Below are 19,873 nucleotides of genomic sequence, written 5' to 3' on the forward strand. Positions count from 1 at the left end.
AGTAGTTATTCACTGTTAAGTCTATCTTCAATATATAAAATATAAAAAAATGAATTTACTTCCAAAAACAGAATGGAATTGGCTAATATTTAATAACATGAAACAACAATACAGAAAATATAATGTAAGGAGATATGTGCATATGTACATGATATACAGATATATGTATACTGCTTGGAAAGAAGTCAATGGACACCCCAATGAGCAAAGTGCATTGTGCCAGGTAATGAGTCATGTGTTTGTAGCCAGTATAAATTGAAGGAACATGATGCTATCGAGTGTGAGAACTGGTCTATAACCAGTTCCATGCATACCACTTCTTAGATGTGACTCCATGTCTTCTGCCAGCCATTCATCTCTCTAATACCCATCCCTCCCTAGACCCAAATGCTCCCTCCACATCCTGTGCTATCCCATTCATTTCTTTTCTTGTCTACTTACACATTCACTTTCTCTTCTGGCACTGACCTTTTTCATGTTGTGTCCCTCTGACTCCCCTGTTTCCCTGTCTGCCTTGCACTCCTATTCTGTCATTCTCCTCACTCATGCTACTTATTTCTCCAGTCTCTCTTATGCTTCTTCAATCTCTCCTACCTTACTCTTTCATATCACTTCTTACTTGCTCAGATCCTCCACAGTTTGCAACCTCTTAGCAAACGTCTTCACCATATTAAATTGATCTGAAATGCTGCCCTGAGCCTGATACAACACTGTGTGAGATTCCAAACTCTCTGTCAATATCAGTAATTCTGCAGCATTCTTCAAGATTTCCAATAATTCTTCCCCGCTTGAAATCATCTAGATCAGGGGTCAGCAAACTTTTGAGACAGAAGAGCCAAACCTGTCCCTCACAACAATTTAAAAATTATTCGAGAGCCATAAATATATTTTTACAAATAAGGAAAATTTAAAGTAATATTATAGTAAATTTATAGTAATATATAACAAGTTATAATATTAATTATATCTTTGTTGAATGAATTAAAAATCACACAAAGAATTGCTCTCATTCATTTTAATCAGTGTGAGCAATGAGCTTGCATTTCCTTAGAAAGTTTCTGTATGTCCAGTTTGTAACTAGTCAGTTTTAATTTAAGGCACAATTCCAAGTTGGCATCAGTAATTTAGCTCCTCAATTTACATTCAATGAAATTCATGTTAGAAAACGATTGCTCATATCAATATGTAGACCCGAAGATAGTGAGAACACCAAATGCAAATTTTTTCAACTCGTGATATGAGTCCCGAAGACTATTCCAAGTATTGAAAATCATTGAGTCTGCCTTCTGTAGTTCTTTTATAGCAGTCTGCTTGCACTGTGAAATCAAACTGCATATTTCTTTTTCCAATTCTTCTGTTTCCATACCAAGACCATGTGCTCAACCATCACCACCACTCCCTCTGTATACCCTCTCCATGCTCGCTTTCCCCTCCCTAACATCGCGCATCTTAGTGACACAAAGTTTTGCGAGACCTATAAAGCAAATGAAATTACCATTATGTGAATAAAATCCTTTACAAATTTTATAAATGAAACTATGATAGTTTTATTTTCATTTTCAATTTTACTTCAGAGCCACATGTACGTACCCAAAGAGCCACAGTTTGCTGACCCCATATCTAGTTGCTGACCCCATATCTATTATGTGGATATTGGAGAGAGAGAGTTGTCAGAGGGTATATTGCAAAAGTTGGTAAAATATCTCAAAGGATTATGTGGATATTGAAAACCACATTACCAAGTAAAGGTAGGAGGTGATTATCCTGCTTTATAAGATTATCCTGCCGGCAAAGGTTGGTCGATTGGTAGAGCCTCTGCTACTAATGGCTCAGTTAAGTAAGTTTGAGTGTGGTTAGTAGTTGGAAGGGGACCAATCGTTCGATGCTGTCGGCACACTCTCCCTCGATGAGTCTTTGGACTCCCTGGAGGTGTCAAAATAATAATAATAATAATAATAATAATAATAATAATAATCTAGATGATGTCTTTGAAACATTACGACATCCAAGTTTGCAACATTATGCTTCATGAAAAGAGTTTCCTTCAAACACAATTTGCTTAGTGCAACCTTTTACCTTTTATCCTGCTGAGCACTACAGTGTGACCCCTTTGTGTGATTCAAAAATTTGAATGTATACCCACTTTCCACTTGAAATTGCCAGTTATACAAATTGCCACAAGCTGAGCTGATTTGCCTGAATTTGTGGTTGTAATCTTCGGAAATAGTGTTCGTAGTGCATTGGTGGATCTTATATATATGGTGGAATAGAATCTAGGGGAATGAAGCTGACAAGTGGAGTGCCTCTGGGTTCTGTACTAGGGCACTATTCTTGAATATGCATATTAATGATATATATGGAAAGATGGGGGTGATATTCAGTTGTTTTACTATTGATGCAAACTGGGGAAGGCAATAGTTGATAAAGGTGATGTAGATATCCTGCAGAGTGATTTAAATAAATTGGCATTATGCCAAAGGATACAGATTGCCAATTTAATGTTTCAAAAATGCAACATCATGCACTTTGGGTTGAAAAGGATACATACTGTGCATCACATTGATAGTACTAGATTGCAGGAAATTGATGAGGCTAGGGACTTGGAGTAATATTGGAGAGAGAGAGTTGTCAGAGGGTATATTGCAAAAGTTGGTAAAATATCTCAAATGATTATGTGGATATTGAAAACCACATTACCAAGTAAAGGTAGGAGGTGATTATCCTGCTTTATAAGACATAATCTTATAAAGACAGTATCTTGACTACTGTGCACAGATTTAGTCACTTATTTTCTTGGGACCAGGGAATTGTGGTGGAGAGGATTCAGACACAAGTGACCAAACTAGTGATGGTCTGCAGAATGCCTCCTATGAGGACAGATTGAAGGTGTGTGGGGTGATAGTTTAGTTCAGAGGTTCCCAACCTTTTTGTTTCCTAGAGCACTTTCTAAAATACTGGTAGGGCGACGTTTTTTTTTTTTCAAGCAAATTTTTTGGATTCTTTTGTTAAATGAATACATACAAAGTTTACATTATAATGAAATGTTTTATTAGTTAAAAGTTTACATTATATAAAAATTTAAATGTATATATGTAAGTTAGTGTGATCTTTGGCATTGCATTTCATTGGCCAGTGCTTCATAATTAGGAGAATATGATGATATTCCAGTTCTTAAACAATCATCAAGATGCTCATCAGTGAGTCGTGATCTATATTTCGATTTTATGATATTCACGGTTGAAAACAATGATTCACAAAGGTATGTGGAACCGAAAAACAATTTTATCTTGTATGCTGCTCTTTTTTTAAGAATGGAAACTTTTTTCTATCCACTAGATTCCAGAAGTTTTCATCTGGAATCTAATCAATAATTTAAGTACAAGACACTGTTAAAATTATGCGCATATAACTAGCAACAGATAATGAACAACTTCGAATGCACGTTGACTTTACATTGTATGCGTTTAATACTCGTCATGTGTCATATAGCATGCCATGAATTGTTGCGTGATGTGCGTGATTATTTCAAACTATACGGCACAAGATTGAACAGCGGCGGGCACACACAAATTGGTTGACTGGCGCCATGGTGCCCGTCGACCAATTTGTGTGCCCACATAGGCATAGGCTTGGGAATGCCTGGTTAAGTTGATAGGCAGAAAAAAGGAGACATGTTCAAAACTTATAAGTTATTAAAGGGATTCTATAATACTGACAAAGTAAAATTTTTACTACTTGACAAACAGAGAGAGAGAGAGAGAGCTAGTGGTTATTCCTTGAAGTTGTGTAAGAGAGTTAGCTTGGAGAGTGGTGTGTGAATGGAATGGATTGCCACCATTAGTTGTGACTGCCCTGATAGTGAATGAGTTTAATGAGAGGAATGATAGGTATTGTGTGAATAAAGGTTAGTGAGTCTCCTACGATGAGTTCTTCTGACTCCATGGAGATTCTCCTCCAGTAGTAGTAATAATAATAATAATAATATTAGTGGACATTGGATGGCATTGTATATAGATGAAAGAGTAAGTACTGTGGACAGTGTCTTTATACTCCTTGGACAGTGACCAAAGTACAGAGCCCTGCAATATGCCATTATCACCTGAATTCAGTTCCCCCATCTATCATCTAGTCTGTTATTCATATCACCAGCTTCATATTCAACCCCATTTGCTCTAGTTTCTGTAAGAGAGTTCCATGCTATATCCTACTGTAAGAGCAAAGTCCAGCAGTATCACTTAGTCATTTCCTTTATCTATCACAATTGTCACTTTATTATAAAAAGTGAGCACATTACTAAGACAAGACATGCCTTTTACCAAACCATGCTGCAACCCATGGAGAACCATATTCCTGTCCCCCTCACCCTTCTATTGTTTTTCTGAATTCTACCTTTTACTGACTTCTCCAATATCTTGACCACCACTTCTGGGAATACTAATTGATCAGTAATTTACTACCGCTTTTTTTGTGCTTCCTGTATACATTGAACTATTTTGTCCTCTTTCCATTTCTCTAGCACTTTCTTAGACCTAACACTTAATTTAAACAGCCATTGTCAGCAAAGCTGCTAATTCTCTTATACTTCTTCATAATACACTAGCTAATATCCCATGTACCATGTATTGCATTAAGATTCTGAAGTTTCCCAATCACCTCCAATTCATCTACCTCTAATGTCGCATCTGGCACTGCCATATCTCTATTTGGATGATGCACACTTTCACCTCTGTATCCCCCATCCTGGTCTATAGCAGTAGCCAACTGTATATTTCATCCTGTTCATTTCTGTTTCCAGATAACTTCAAATACACTACAATTTGTCTAACTCTCTTCTTGTTGAACTTCTACTTTTTTTATCTTCAGTTCTTTTGCTATCACTAGCAACCTCATCCCATCCTATTCCCTATGTCTTCTCTGAAAATACTCTATCCATTGTGCCTATCCCAATGAATATGTGATTTTCTTTCAACGAAATCTGAACTGCAAAACTATGAAGTACTATTTGTTCAATTTGTAAACTAATTCATGTGGTTCTGTATGAAGAATGTGTTTTTGAACCAGTTGTTCCTAAATGGTCCATCTTTAATGCATACCATATCTTATAATATTATAAGAAACAGATTAGGTATGTATGCATACATGTATGTGACTTTCTTCATTTAAAAGAAAAAAGAGGGTTACTAACTATTTATTGGCATAACATTTATGCCTATGTTTCTTTGACATCCTCAGTATAAAAAAATGGAACAGAATGACATAAATACATAACAGAAAAATATTGTATTTCCCAAAAGAAAATAAATTGTCGTAATCTGAACAAACTTGTTCAGATCAGGAGAGTTTAATTAATAATACTTCACAGCTTTCTTAGTAAAGCCTTTCCATAAGAAATCTACTCTTGTGTATGAGCATAGTTATCTTCCAAAAGACCCTATATTTGGACTAGATGGAAGGTTCTGCAAGGCCAAAATATTCAGTTTCATGAAACTTGATGCATTTTTTATGCTCTTCATGATGAACAGAAACAGATCTTTCAGACTGACCAAAATTTGATAAACTAGATATTCCTTTGACATATGGATTGAAATATGTTTGATTTCTTCCTGAGCAGAAAAAAAAGAGGGGATGTAACCACTATTGATAGCTTTGTTGAATAAGGACTCATTATTTTATTATTTTTTTTTATTATTATTATTATTTAGGATTCCAAGGAGTCAAAAGACTCATTGTGGGAGGTCCTTCCTAGGAAACACAAAGTCTATCAAGACTCATCATGGCAGGTCCCTCCTAGGAAACACAGTTTATCATACCACTCCTTAAACTCATTGACCATTCTCACTCTCACCACTCTATCAGGAAATGCATTCCACAGTTCAACCACCCTCCTGAGGATGAGGAGTGGTTTCCACAAAGAAACCACTCCTCAGCTTCTTGCTCACAGTTTCCTTTCATAACTTCCAGGGATGACCCCTTATCATCACTCCTTCCTGCTGTTCAACCAATCGAAAGAACTCCAAAGTGTCAACCCTGTAACCACCTTTCAGCAGTTTAAAAGTCTCAATCATATCACTTCTCCTTCTTCTATCCACCAAACTCTGCAGTCCACATTCCCTCAACCGATCCTCATAACTAACATTGTACAGTCCTGAAACCATCTTTGTTATCTGCCTTTGTACCCTTTCCACAGTTAATTTATCCTTTTCAAATCCTGGGGACCAAATCTGAGAACATGAGTCTAAGTGTGATCTGATCAGGGTCTTATACAACGGAATGATAACTCTTTTATCTCTGCAGGTCAACGTTCATCTCATTATTGCAACAATCCTTTGTGTTACCTTCACCAGCTTTGCAATATGTCCCCTGAATTTCAGTTTTCTATCAATCATCATCCTCAGATCTCTTGTTTCTCCCTATCTCCTCCAGTACAGCTCCTCCAATAGAGTATGCAGCATTCCATCGATGTGTACCAAACTTCAACACCTTACATTTTGCTACATTAAACCGAGACCCCCATTCATTTGCCCATCTGTCTAGTTTATTCAAATCCTCTTGCAGGGCTGCCACATCTGCACTATTTTTGATAACCCTTCCCAGCTTCACATCATCTGCAAACAACTGAATATCCCCCCTTGCAATCCATTGACAATGTCATTGACATAAATGTTGAACAATACAGGTCCCAGTACTGAGCCCTGTGGAACACCACTTGTAACCTTCTGCCTCCTTAATATTACCCCACCATACACAACTCTCTAATACCTACAGGACAGCCAATCCTGAATCCAGTTGACCAACCTGACATCCAAACTGTGCTGCAACTTAAATATCAGCTTATCATGTGGCACCCTGTCAAATGTCTTTGCTAAATCCAAGAAAATGGCAGTATATGCCTTTCCCTCATCTATTGCTCTTGTAACTTTATTATAAAAGGCTAGCATATTACTAAAATAAGACCGCCCCTTCACAAATCCATGTTGACTCTCACAGATAACATTACCGTCATCTGCCCAATGCTGTATATGGTCCCTAACTAATTTCTCCAAGATCTTAACAACTACTGCTGACACACAAACTGGCCTATAATTACACACTTCCGGTCTGCTACTGCCCTTATGCAATGGCATTATCTTACCTTCCTTCCATTCCCTGGGCACCTTTCCCATAGCCAGACTTTCATTGAAAAGCCAGGTCAAAGGGGCTGTCAGTTTTTTAGCACATTCTCTCAAAACTCGTGGTGAAATACCATCCAGTCTCACAGCTTTACTGACATCCAGAGTACTCAGTATTTGGAACATGCTCTCCTCCTGCACCTCTAAATCTCGAACCTGCCCTATCCCTCTAGTATTAAAATTTACTCCTCCAGGATGAAATACCCCAATAAAGTGCTCATTGAACAATTCCACTATGTCCTCTGCATCAGCCACTCCATTCCCATTTTTATCCCACAATGTCATTCTTCCACAATCATTTCTCCTCCTACTGGCCACATACCTAAAAAAATTCTCTTGGATTTTCTTTGGATCTTAAGGCCAATCTCTTCTCATATTCAAGTTTCACCTTCCTTACCATACTAGTCACTCTCCTGGCCTATGTCTTATATTCTTTATGCATCTGCTCTTCACCTGTCTCCTTATATCTCTTCCATAGCCCTCTTTTTCACATGCAGTTCCTGTTTAATATTGTTTGTCATCCACTTTACACCAAATTGTGTCCTCTTCTTCACTTGTGGAATACAGCATACTATTGCTGCTAACAAATATTCCTTCACAATTTCCCAAGCACTAATGATATCCTGGCTTTCCAATTCCTCCCTCCATGAAACTTCCCCAAGTTAATGTCTAAGACTATTATAATCACCTGTCTTATAATTCCAGATATTTTCCCTTTTCTTTGATACACCTGCATGTCTATTCATCTTCCAAGTAAAAACCACATGGTCACTCTCTCTAACTGGTAGGAAAGGTGTCATCTCAGTTATTATCCTTTTCTGATGCTATGACCAAATCCAAAACTCTTGAACCTGGTGTTCCCTCTATTACATGTTGCCTAAGACATTTGTCATTCAAGAATGCTAGAAATTCCATTCCCTTATTGCTACATGCATCTTCCTCTCCCCAATTTATTATTATTATTATTATTCCTGATACCTCCAAGGAGTCCGAAGACTCATCGCGGGAGGACATCTTCAACTGTCTCTACACCTTACCTCTACTACGAATCAACGCCATCTACCGCCCACCTCCAACACCACCACATTTATACTGCTGTAGTTAAAAACTCCCATGACAATCATTCTTCTTGCACTTGCCAAGCTCAAATGTCTAAAGATCCCCTGGTCCCCCACCCTCTGTGCTCCTTAGTTTGGACACCCCACTAAATAACCTGTCTTGCTCATCTCTACCTCACACCATATGCTTTCAAAATCATTAGTGTCACTGCCTTCTAAAGCCTCCACTCTTAGAGGACATAAATCATCACTTATCATGAGCAATACTCCATCACCACACTTTCCCTTCCTATCCTGCTGAAAAATTCTGTATCCTGCTACTTCTATTCCTGTTATTATATCTTCTTCTGTCAACCATGTCTCAGTGATTACAATAATCTTTGGCCAGGCTGATGCTTTCAGCACCACCAATTCCTCTCCTTTATTCCAGATACTCCTGGCATTAGTGTAAAGCATAAAAATGCCACTGTTTCTATATCCAACATTATCCCCTCTAGACTCCACTAGGCTCAGAGTCCCGCTTCTCCCAAGTACCCATTCCCACAAGAGATCACCCCTGCTACCATCCACCTTGGGCATTCTAGTTTCTCTGCATTGACACACTGACTCGTTCAGAACAGCCATCTCTTCAGGTGCCTACATACTTCCTCATTCAAATGGAAGCGGTCTCTCGTACAATTCCTCTCTGTCCTCAAATGCCCTCCAAACATCCACATATTCCAATCCTCTGTTCTGATACATTCTAGCTATTATGTTATTCAATATTACTGCTCTTCTGCTCAGCTCGTCACTATCATATCCTATCCTGCTGAAATCCTATCCATTTGTCTTATTCTTACCCACTATCTTTCCTCTTTGGTCACTTCTCAAGTCATTTTTTCCTACCATCACGATCATCTCATCCACCCTTTCACCCCTCTTAATTGCCATAGCTACACTTTCTAATGTTCCTCCAAGCAAACACTGCTCACGCATCCTGTCTTGCATGCAATGGATCATCGAGTCCCCATACATTACACCTCTTACCACCCTGATCCTCGATTGCTCCCATGTATCCCTCATTCTCTCTCTCCTCTAACACTTTCTCTCTGTGTTCCCCTACTTATCTGCCTTCCTGACATCACTCTAACCCTGGTTCCAGTGCTCACTCGCATTCTTCTCATTCCCTCTCTCCTACTGGTTTCATTCTCTCCTCTTCTGTCATTCCCATAACTGTCTCTCATTCACTCTCTTCCATTTGTCTTATTCTCTCCTCTTCTATCATTCTCTCATTGCCTCTCTTCTACTGTTCCCATTCTCTCCTCTTCTATCATTCCCATACCTCTCTCTCTTTCTCATTCCCTCTTCTACTGTTTCTATACTCTCCTCTTCTATCATTTCCAATCCTCTCTCTCATTCCCTCTCTCCTCTTCTATCATTCCCAAAACTTTCTCTCACTCCTACTGTGATTTGCCTTGCATACATCTCTTCCATTCTCCTAATCTCATCTTTCATACTTCTCATCTCGTTCATAAGACATTCCACCTCCTCTTTCAACTCATCTATCCCTCTCTGCAAGATAATCACTCTTACTTGCCATTCATTTACCCAATCATCTCTGTAAACTTCACAGTCATTCAAGCTTTCCACACTCCTGACTCTTATTTTCTCATTCATACTTTCATCGGCATTCTCTCCTATCATACTACTCATTTCCCGACATTCATTTCCCAGTCATAATAAATTTAGTTTAATACTTTACCCAAGTGTAGGCAAACAAATTTTGCACCTGAAGTAGTTCAGGACTGAGGCAACTTGTAGCAAAGGTGGACCAAGCTCTCATCACCCCTTACCTCAGTATCTCCCATAATGCGAAGCACATCTCTTTGCAGACATGTATAATGCCATGTATTAAGGGAAGGGCAGCCACTACCCATACTGGTTTCGACCTTTATTGAGGTCACGTCAGTGGGAGGCAGATCCAGAAGTGTTGATACTAAGGCAGAAGCAATGGAGAGGTCATATTTACTTATAAGAATTGCCAAAAGGTGTACCACCTTATTATTAATTTACTCTGGCTCTAGTCTAACCAAGTGGAAAATAAACTTCCAACATCATTTCCCAATCCTGAAGCAACTAGGTCGGTTATTGAAATATCTAATTCATCGATTTCCTCCCACTGCCTGCATTTTGCGCATATACGCTCTCCCCTTCTCTCATCCAATTCCAGGGAAGCATACATGCTGCAAACACTGCATGCCACAAAGTCCTTTATTATGTTATGTATAATAGAGTTCTTAAATGGCGGAAAACTTGGTGACACTCCATATGTGATTGCAGTTGCGTCCACCATCATTTCTTACTGCCAAGTAACTACTAAACTAATCGCTAAAAATATATATGAACACTGTATCATAGATATATATATATAAATAAACACTAAATATAAATTCTGCTATCATATAGATAGCGGAAACTTATCTTCTCTTCCACCGCAAATGCTGCCGACTGTGAACCTCGCCTTCTCGGTAACCCAAAAATAACACAATATATAACAACAAAACTCCAAAAGCAGACCACTAAAGATCACTTGTGTTACTGAGAAAAAAATGCAGCACAATCACAAAAGAATTCACACTATACACCGTTTAAAAAACACTTTTTTTTTTACCACAGCTCAACTCCACGTGCTTCAGAAATCCTAGCGCCCAACCATTAGTTAAGAATGTAGGTTTAATGTAATAATAAGTCAGTAGAATGCAGAGCACAGTGAAGTAGGACAAATTAGATGCTGTTTAAACAGCACCATTTGATAAGGATATCAAAAAGGTGGGACTGTGTATGGATGTAGCATCCTGTATGGGTTTTTTTTTTCTTCCAAAAGACAAAAAATTAAATTTCTATCAGACTGACAAAGAATATAAAAATCGTGGTAATTGACTTTGTTGCTCTATTCTAATGTGAACTGTATTCTAAGATGGAGAGCATTAATCTTTGTAACAAAACTTTTTAGCTCTGATAAAGAACCTTTCCAAATAGCAAAGATATATAAACATATCTCTATGAGACAATAGGTTTGGGAAGAATGTCCCAGAAGAGATACTTCTTGTAATGTTTCATAAAATAATTTGTAACTGTGGCAAACAGGGAACTTCCATGCTAGTTTCTGGTATATCTTATAGAAAACAGTAAAACATTCTGAATCCATAACAAAGTCAAAGAATTAGAAAATTTCAGCAGGAAAACCTTGTTTAAATAAAAGTATAGTTTTGATACACACATATCCTCAGTTTATACTGAGGATGTTGGAAGTTTTCAAGGTAAGTTTGAAACTATACTATATATGGATTTTATCCAACAGCTGCTATGTTTTTATAGGCTTAAAGGAAAGTTCAGTGATGACAACTGCTAGTTTGGTAGAACAGCACCCATAAGAATACCAAAAAACAAGGCATAAAACAGAAAATATATGAGACAACACATTATTATTATTATTATTATTATTATTCGTGACACCTCCAAGGAGTCCAAAGACTCATCATGGGAGGATACCAACTGCACAACTCTCCATCTCCACCACTGCACAGAACCTCTGTGCTGACAAAGTCAGCACAGAGGTTCCACAACCACCGCTAGTATTTTTTGTCTGTAAATTGCATGTGTTCTGAAGGGCCGATTTGTCTGTATGCAGGATGAAAAACCTGAGTTTCTGGGAGAAAAAACCCTGATACCTCTGTATGAGATCAACTAACTCACCTCCAATTGAAAAAGTCCATATAAAGATTCCTCCCATCATGATGAGAATCGAACTTAGTCCTTTTCTAATCGAAGGGTGCAACGTACTGCCGTTCTTCCAATTGAACTATGGAGGCTCTTAAGACGCACATGGAGCATGTACATGAAAAAGGAATTTATCTATTAACCTGATCTATCATCAAGCATTTTTAAGGTTTTAAGTTTTTTGGTGCACCACTCTAAATGTGAAAACAGTATTCTAAGATTGAGCAGTCTTTTGAATTTATATACTGATATCCTCAAGCTGAATAGGTTATAGATGTGATGTGTTTATGCCAGGATAGACTGAAGTGTTCAGTCAACTCAAGAGAAATCTGATCTTTCCTGGAGATCTGAGTATCATCGAATGTAATGTGAAGTGAAGCAGGTGAACTTTTTCTTCTATGTTCTAGTAATGTTGAGGTTAACTAGGCTTCCCCCCCCCCCCCTAATTGAATGGCAAGGAGTGGTTTACAACACTGGTTAAGGAAAATTTTGAAATTTGGAATGTTCAAGCACTGTGAGGTTTATCAAATGTAAAGAAGAGGAATGAAATGTACTGTCACCAAAAATGAAATGTACTGTCAAAAGCGGATTGCATGTTATCAGCAAAACTGTTCCATATCATTTGCCTATGATATGCAAAATACAGCATCTCCTGGTCAAGTTAACCCTGCCTTTCTTGAGGTGTGTTTCTATCAAAGGAGTTCTAGTAATACCTTCCTAGTTAGAGGAAATACCAACCAGACCTACAATGTGTTAATGACCTTCTTCATCCAGTGAGATACATTGGATGATGAAGGTCAAGTAATAACCAGTGTACTGGGTGATGAAGTACCAGGTCACCCAATACACCCAGTGTATTGGGTGACCTTACTTACTTATTGGCAGCCTAAAGTGGCTATTGTCATATTTGGTCCCAGAGCAGGGATTCTAGTTTCTATGGGAATATATATATAGATTTGAAGAGGAAAGATGATGCAGAAGGAAAGAAATGGAATTTTTATCTGTTAAGAGATAATTACTTAAAGCAGCATGTTATTGGGGGTGGGAGGGGGCTTAAGGTTTTGAGAGTATTGGATCTGGTGATAGCATCAGAAGATTTGTCCATAACCAAGATAGCTGTATTGCTTCTAATTTGGATGAGTGAGAATGCAGTCATGGGAGGTTACTAAACAAGAGGAATTTTCAGTTAAGAAGCTGTGTTGTTAGTGGAACTACAGAGTAGGCGATTATAGCACTTTGAATTTAGCTTGGAGCAATGTCATGGGAGATGCTTGAATGTTTGAAAGAAGCATAATCAGAGTGTATATCTAATGTCATGAGGATAAATTAGACAGGTGTTAGTGGATGAGCAATATCATTAAACAGGAGCTGCACCCACACACACACAAGGGTGCAACGTACCGCCGTTCTTCCAATAAGGTTGATTTGGACTTATGGCTAAACAACTTAGGCTAGTGAATTATGTCTCATAATTATGAGTGTGTTTCAATGGCTGGTTTGCCTATTTTGCAGGAAGAAAAACACTTTTGTATGAGACAGGCTAACTTACCTTCAGTTGAGAAGCCATGATAAAGGTTCTTTGCATTTTGGACAGGATTTGAATCCAGGGTCTTTCTAGCGAAAAGGCATCATGGAAACCAAACTGAGCTATAAACGTTTACATGATAAGAAAGGCAAATGAAATGAGAGGAAATTTGTCAAGTAGGCCAAAGGAAATGTCAAAAGAGTTTTCTTTCTCTGTGTGGTAAGTAAAGTTAAAATTGACTGTAGAAGGATAACTTTAATAAGTTGGTTTAATAAATTGATGGCAGAGAGGTGATAGAAGCTCACAAAATAGTCCATTTTTCAAACATCTCTCAGCCAGGTGTGAATACTGCAGTGAAGGAATGGGTATAGATATAGATATAGTGGTAGACTAATTAGATTTGCTTAGGCTATCACAACATCTTAATGCAAATAAGTTCACAGGATTAAGTGGATTACTGAAATGCATATTATTATTATTATTATTAACACCAGACCTCCATGGGTCTAAAGACTCATTGTGAGATTTAAACAGATAAACACTGTTACACACGAAGCCCATCAAGCTGTGGTTTAAACTCATTCAGTGTATCTGCATTCAGCACAATATCAGCCAGCGCATCTCACTCACCAACTATTACTTATGTCCCTGCTCACACCTCCTTATACAACGTCAAGGTATGTCACCTTGTTCTAGTCCCCTTCCTCCCATTCTACAAAAAATTTCTTCCAACAACCATTTACAGGAATGGATTGATGAAAATGAGAAGATCATGCCTCAGTAATTTCCTCAAGTTTCATAATACAGTTATGGCTCAACTGCATAAGGATAATGGGTTTACAGTGATACTGCTGGACCTGGCTAAGGCCTTTGACAGGATACCACATGGAATTCTAATCCGTAAACTGCAACATATGGGAATGGATAAAGGTTTGGTGAGATGGATGGGTGGGTGGTTGATGGAGAGATATTAGAGAATAGTTTATTCAGGAGTAGATTCCAAAAGATGGCCTGTGACTAGTGGTGTGCCGCAGGGTTCTATTCTTGGACCACTGCTGTTTAATTTGTTCATTAACAATATAGGGAAGGATCTAAGAGGAACGGTTCATTTATTCGCTGATGATGCAAAGTTGGGTAGGGCAATAGTGAATGCAGAAGATGTCAAAATCTTGCAGGATGATTTGGATAGATTGGAGTTCTGGGCTAAGGAGAATGGATGTCAATTTAATGTGACAAAATGTAAGGTTATGCATTTTGGGGTGAAAAGATTAGCAGCAGTATACCACATTGGTGGAACTGTACTCTAGGAGATTGATGAGGCCAGGGATTTGGGAGTGTTGGTGGATAGGGAGTTGAAGTTTACGGGGCACGTTGCAAAAGGGCTAAATCAGCTTATCAAATCACTTGGTTGCTGAAAAATAATTTAACAAGCAGAGACAAACAAGTTATTGTTCCTCTGTATCGAGCCTTGATAAGACCCCATCTAGACTACTGTGCCCAGATATGGGCCAGGGTTTCTTCTTGATGGGGAGGAAGTGGAGAGGATCCAGAGACGAGTGACCAAGATGATAGCAGGTGTATGGAATGAACCTTATGAGAACAGGTTGAAGATTTGTGGGTTGCAGAAATTGGTTGATAGGCGGAAAAGGGGTGATATGATTGAGACATTCAAATTACTGAAGGGTTTCTATAAGATTAATTCAGATATTTTTGAGAATAGGACTGGTGGTGGGAGGACCAGGGGCCATACATGGAAGCTGGGCAAGAATGTGGTTAGCAAGGGTGTTAGAGCTGGGTTCTTTACTTTTAGAGTGGTAAATGAGTGGAATAAGCTGCCAGAGTCTGTTGTGGGTGTTCTGACAGTGAATGAGTTCAAGGCAAGGTATGATAGATACTGTGAGAATGTCGAATAGTTGTGTGGACATGATGTTTAGGGCTTCCCTCGATGAGTCTAAGGACTCCCTGGAGTCACCCGTAATAATAATAAGAATAAGAATAATAAATTTACGAACTTAAATGTGTCAATCATATCCCCTCTCTTCCTCCTATTCACAAAGCTTTGCAAACTGCATTCCCTCAATCTGTTCCCATATTCCCATCCCAAAGACTAGTTATGACCTTAATCAGTTTTCTATGGACTTTCCAATAAATCCTTTACATATTCATATGTTCACTAGACATCCACAGACTGTATGGTCACTCTGATGCTTAGTGATGTGCCACACCAGGCCTCGGCATGTAGTCCTGTTGTATGCTTTTCTGGAGGCTTCAACTCTTTGAAGATCAGTCACTCTACATACCATCCATCTCATTGATGGTCTACCCCATCCTCTTTTTTCCAGGAACTTTACCTTCTGTTACTGATCTAAGAAGTCCTCCTTCCATTCTTTCACCTCCATCTCTTCACAATTATTAGTACAGAACTTTTCCTTGTGCTTGATGATGAGTGATCTGTGAAATGTGCCTTATAAGGATAGACTGAGAGTTTATTGGTTGCAGAAGTTAGCTGATAGGTGAAAGAATGATATTACTGAAACTTATAAGTTACTAAAAGGGTTTTATAGGATTGGTGACAAGAAATTTTTTTTGTACTTAACTGGAAGAGAAAATCAGTGAGTCTGTGTGTTTAGCAAAGGCATCAGGCTAGATGTTTTGCTTGAGTGCTCTGTCAGTGAATATGTTCAAGGAGAGGAATGGCAGGTATTGTGTGAATAGGATTAGTGTAAGGCTCTTATTGAGTCTCCAGATTCCATGTAGAGGCAGCATAGCTGGGGGGGGGGGACAGACTGCCTGGGCGGCACTTTGAATCTTTTTGAACTTTTGTAGTTAATTCTAAAATACAGTCTCCAGAACTCATTCTAAATATTGTGATACTACTGCGAATTTTCCTAACAACTGCTGTAAGTGTTGCTAGTTGTGAGAGGAGTTTTTCTAAATTAAAAGTGATTAAGAATTACCTACATTACTATGAAATAGACTTTGCCAATGTCATTGATGATTTTCCTAACAGAAAAGCAAGAAAAATAACATTTTAGAATATTTAAACTAAAGTTTCACTTCAAAAATAAACATAGTGTTTTAATTTATTTCCCTATATGTCATTTTGACTTTTTGTAGCATTTTTGATGTGTATTGAGAGGGGCGGCAAAAGCTCTAGCTACACCACTGATTCCATGGAAATACTAATGAAATAATAATGATAATGGCAATAGTGATAAATAATAATAAGCAACTTACTTATCAAACATAGTGAAGATTTCAGAAGATGGTGTGTGTATGGTACAAATAATGGTTTTTCCATTGGAAGCCATATTATATAAGATGCTGATGACGTTTTTTGCTATGAAGTAGTCTAATCCAGTTGTTGGTTCATCAAAAAATAACAGAGGCTTATTGGTAAGGATCTTGTATAAAATAAAATAAAATAAATAAATAAATGAAGCAATAATAATAATAATAATAAAGATAAAATACAGCTTTTACTGTCTTCACCATAATAAATTAGATAGGAGGCAATGGTAATGATTTAGAAATAAAATGAATGCTATTTCTGTTAATATAACAAGTATAAGTTTCTCCATATGCAGTGAGATTCAATGAGTATATATCAAACTTAAATCTACTAAATCCTGAAATAATTTTAATTATTTCAGGATATGTAAATTTCCTATTAAATGTAAATATTTAACAGTAAATTAAAGATTACAAATTTACATTCAGAAAGAACTCAAATCTAGTATCCAATATGTTTTCAGAAAGACCATCCTTACATATTATTATTATTATTATTATGTGACACCTCCAGGGAGTCCAAAGACTCATTGAGGGAGGGCACCTCTGTCATCACCACACAATTCATCGACTACAATGAACTGCAACTACCATCATCATCTACACCACCACCACTAGTATTTTGCAGACAATCACAAACATCCATGCCCACTGCAGAATTTGGACCTGCAGCCTTTTGGCTGAGAGCGGATATGCTAACCATTCCCAGATGGAATTTAATAAATTTTGGAATCTATGATCCAAGCAAGCAAATCTTCACATGATTCAATTTTGGTTTTGATTACAGCATTTTTTATTGGTGAAATTATTTGAATGAATATTAATAATTCTGCACTAACTAGATGGAATTTAATGAAATTTGGAGCTTAAGATCTCTGTTAAAATTTGTTCAATTGGGTCAAATTTGGTTTATCACACTGTTTATAGTGACAAAATTAGCAAACTAAAATTATATATCCAGGGGGGTGTGCTGAAAAGTTGTGATAATCACCATGAAAGAATTCAGGTAGAACCACGTAACTTACACATTATTCTACATATACATTTGTTACAATGCTGCTGCATCATTTTCAATTCTCTGAGAAAAAAGCCTTTGTTTCTCTAAATTTGGAAATAGGAAATAGTCAGATGGAGCCAGGTCTGATGAATAGGGTGGGTGAGGCAGACATTGAAAGCCAAAGTTGTATATTGTTTGGGTTTCATGAGCAATGTGAGCAGGTGCATTGTCCTGCAAAAGCAACACACCTCTGCTCAGTTTCCTGTGGCATTTTTCCTTCAGTACTTCCTTCAGAGTTGTTGAATAAACTGCTGGTGTAACATTTTCACTATTTTTTTTTGGTGGGGGGGGGGGGTACTTGGTAAGGATTACACCATCCATATCACAAAAGACAATGGCAAGAAACTTCCCAGCTGACTTTTTCCATAACTTCTTTGGCTGTGGAGAACCTTTGTGTCTCTACTCCATTGACTATTGTTTGGTCTCTGGGTCACAACGGTGAAGCCATGTTTAATCAAGTCACAATACAAGTCAAAACATTTGCACCTGATTTCTCAAAATGACTCAAAATCCCTTGAGATGACAACACGTTCTCTCGTTCAGTCAGCATTCAAACATTTGGGGATCCACTTCACTGAGAGGAAGAAGCTCTTTCAGTTACTATCCATCAACATCATCTGGACATGAAGAAGATGTCCAGATGTTGATGGATAGTAACTGCAATTCATTCCCTGGATATCCCCAGAGTCTTTGCAATGTTTTTGGCTGGTATTTGTGTATTATCAAGGATCATGGCATGCATTGCATTGATGTTTTCAGGTGTGATAACTGTGGAAGGTCTTCTTGATCTAGGCGTGTCTGTTGTCGCAGGATGCCCAGTTTTAAACTTGGCTACCCATCTGGTAACTATTGGATATGTGAGAAACAGTACCTTAAAGTCTCACACACAAAGTTTGGTGAATCTCAATTGCAGACTTTATTTGCAGCACAAAAAAACTTGATGACAGCCTGCACCTCTTGTCTTTGAATTTCTTCAAAACTTCAGACATGTCTTCTTATATATCCTAAAAGAAAAAGAACAAATTATTATGATTTGATAAACAAGGGGGTTAAAGGGTTTAAGATATGTTCTTTCATGTGGTTATATCAGTTGCTTTAATAACATTTTTGATCTAGATTTTTATATGAACTTTTAACATCCCCCCCCCCCATAAGCTGAGAACTGTCAATATTTCCTAAATCTGCCATAACGTTTGACACAATTGTCAAATTTTTATAAAAGTACCACCACTGATAGAACATTTTGAAAAGAACAAACTTGTCATGAGCATCATAACAATTATTGTGAAAATAATGGAAAATATTAACAAATGAAAATTCAACTCTGAACAACTTTAAACTGTACTTAAACAATTACAAGTGCTTGTTAGCACAATGTGTATTTAATCATCTGGGTATGCTGCAGAGAAGTAATTTCATTCCTAGGTTCAAGATTGGATAATGAAAGCAGTTTTGATAGTATCTTATCTCATTTCATCTTGTTTTAACCCTCTTTTACCTTGCGGTGTTAAAAGTTTATTACTCATTGGATCTCAAACCGTTCACAGGATAAGGTGATCAGCCCTACACCCGGTGTATCCTATGTTTGTAGTGTTGAGTTCTCGAGGCCGGTTTGCCTGCTTTGCGGGATGAAAACTCCAAGGATAAACTGGGGAAAAAATCCTACTGTCCATGCCCAAGACCTGCTAACTTGGCTATGGCTGAGGAAGATCCTTCAGTTTCTCACGTCTCCGACAGGAATCGAACCTAGGACACTCCTTCCCCAGGCATATGGTTGCGAAGCGCACAGCCACTAGGCTAATGATGCAGACTTTGATAGTATTATTATTATTATTATTATTAATACCAGCAGACCTCCATGGAGTCAAAAGGACTCATTATTACAGTAAGCACACACACACACAAAGCTAATCAAACTGTGCTTTAACCTCATTCAATATATCTGCATTCACCACACTCTCAAGCAATGCATTCTACTTACAAACCACTCTCCATGTAAAGAACGTGAACCTCA

General features: G+C 37.8%; 1 protein-coding gene across 1 annotated transcript in view; it reads right to left on the reverse strand.

The window, feature by feature from the left end:
* Positions 1–19,873, reverse strand: part of LOC150108686 (protein white-like) — a 164,498-nt gene that overhangs the window by 57,851 nt on the left and 86,774 nt on the right. The window contains exon 8 of the mRNA XM_090390508.1: positions 16,749–16,915. Coding sequence (XP_090246634.1) covers positions 16,749–16,915 — 167 coding nt within the window. The remainder of the gene's footprint in view (positions 1–16,748; positions 16,916–19,873) is intronic.

The sequence above is a fragment of the Typopeltis vanoorti genome, chromosome 3, assembly GCF_054136105.1.
Source record: "Typopeltis vanoorti isolate ZY-2024b chromosome 3, IOZ_Tvanoo_1.0, whole genome shotgun sequence".
In the NCBI taxonomy this organism is placed as follows: Eukaryota; Metazoa; Arthropoda; class Arachnida; order Uropygi; family Thelyphonidae; genus Typopeltis; species Typopeltis vanoorti.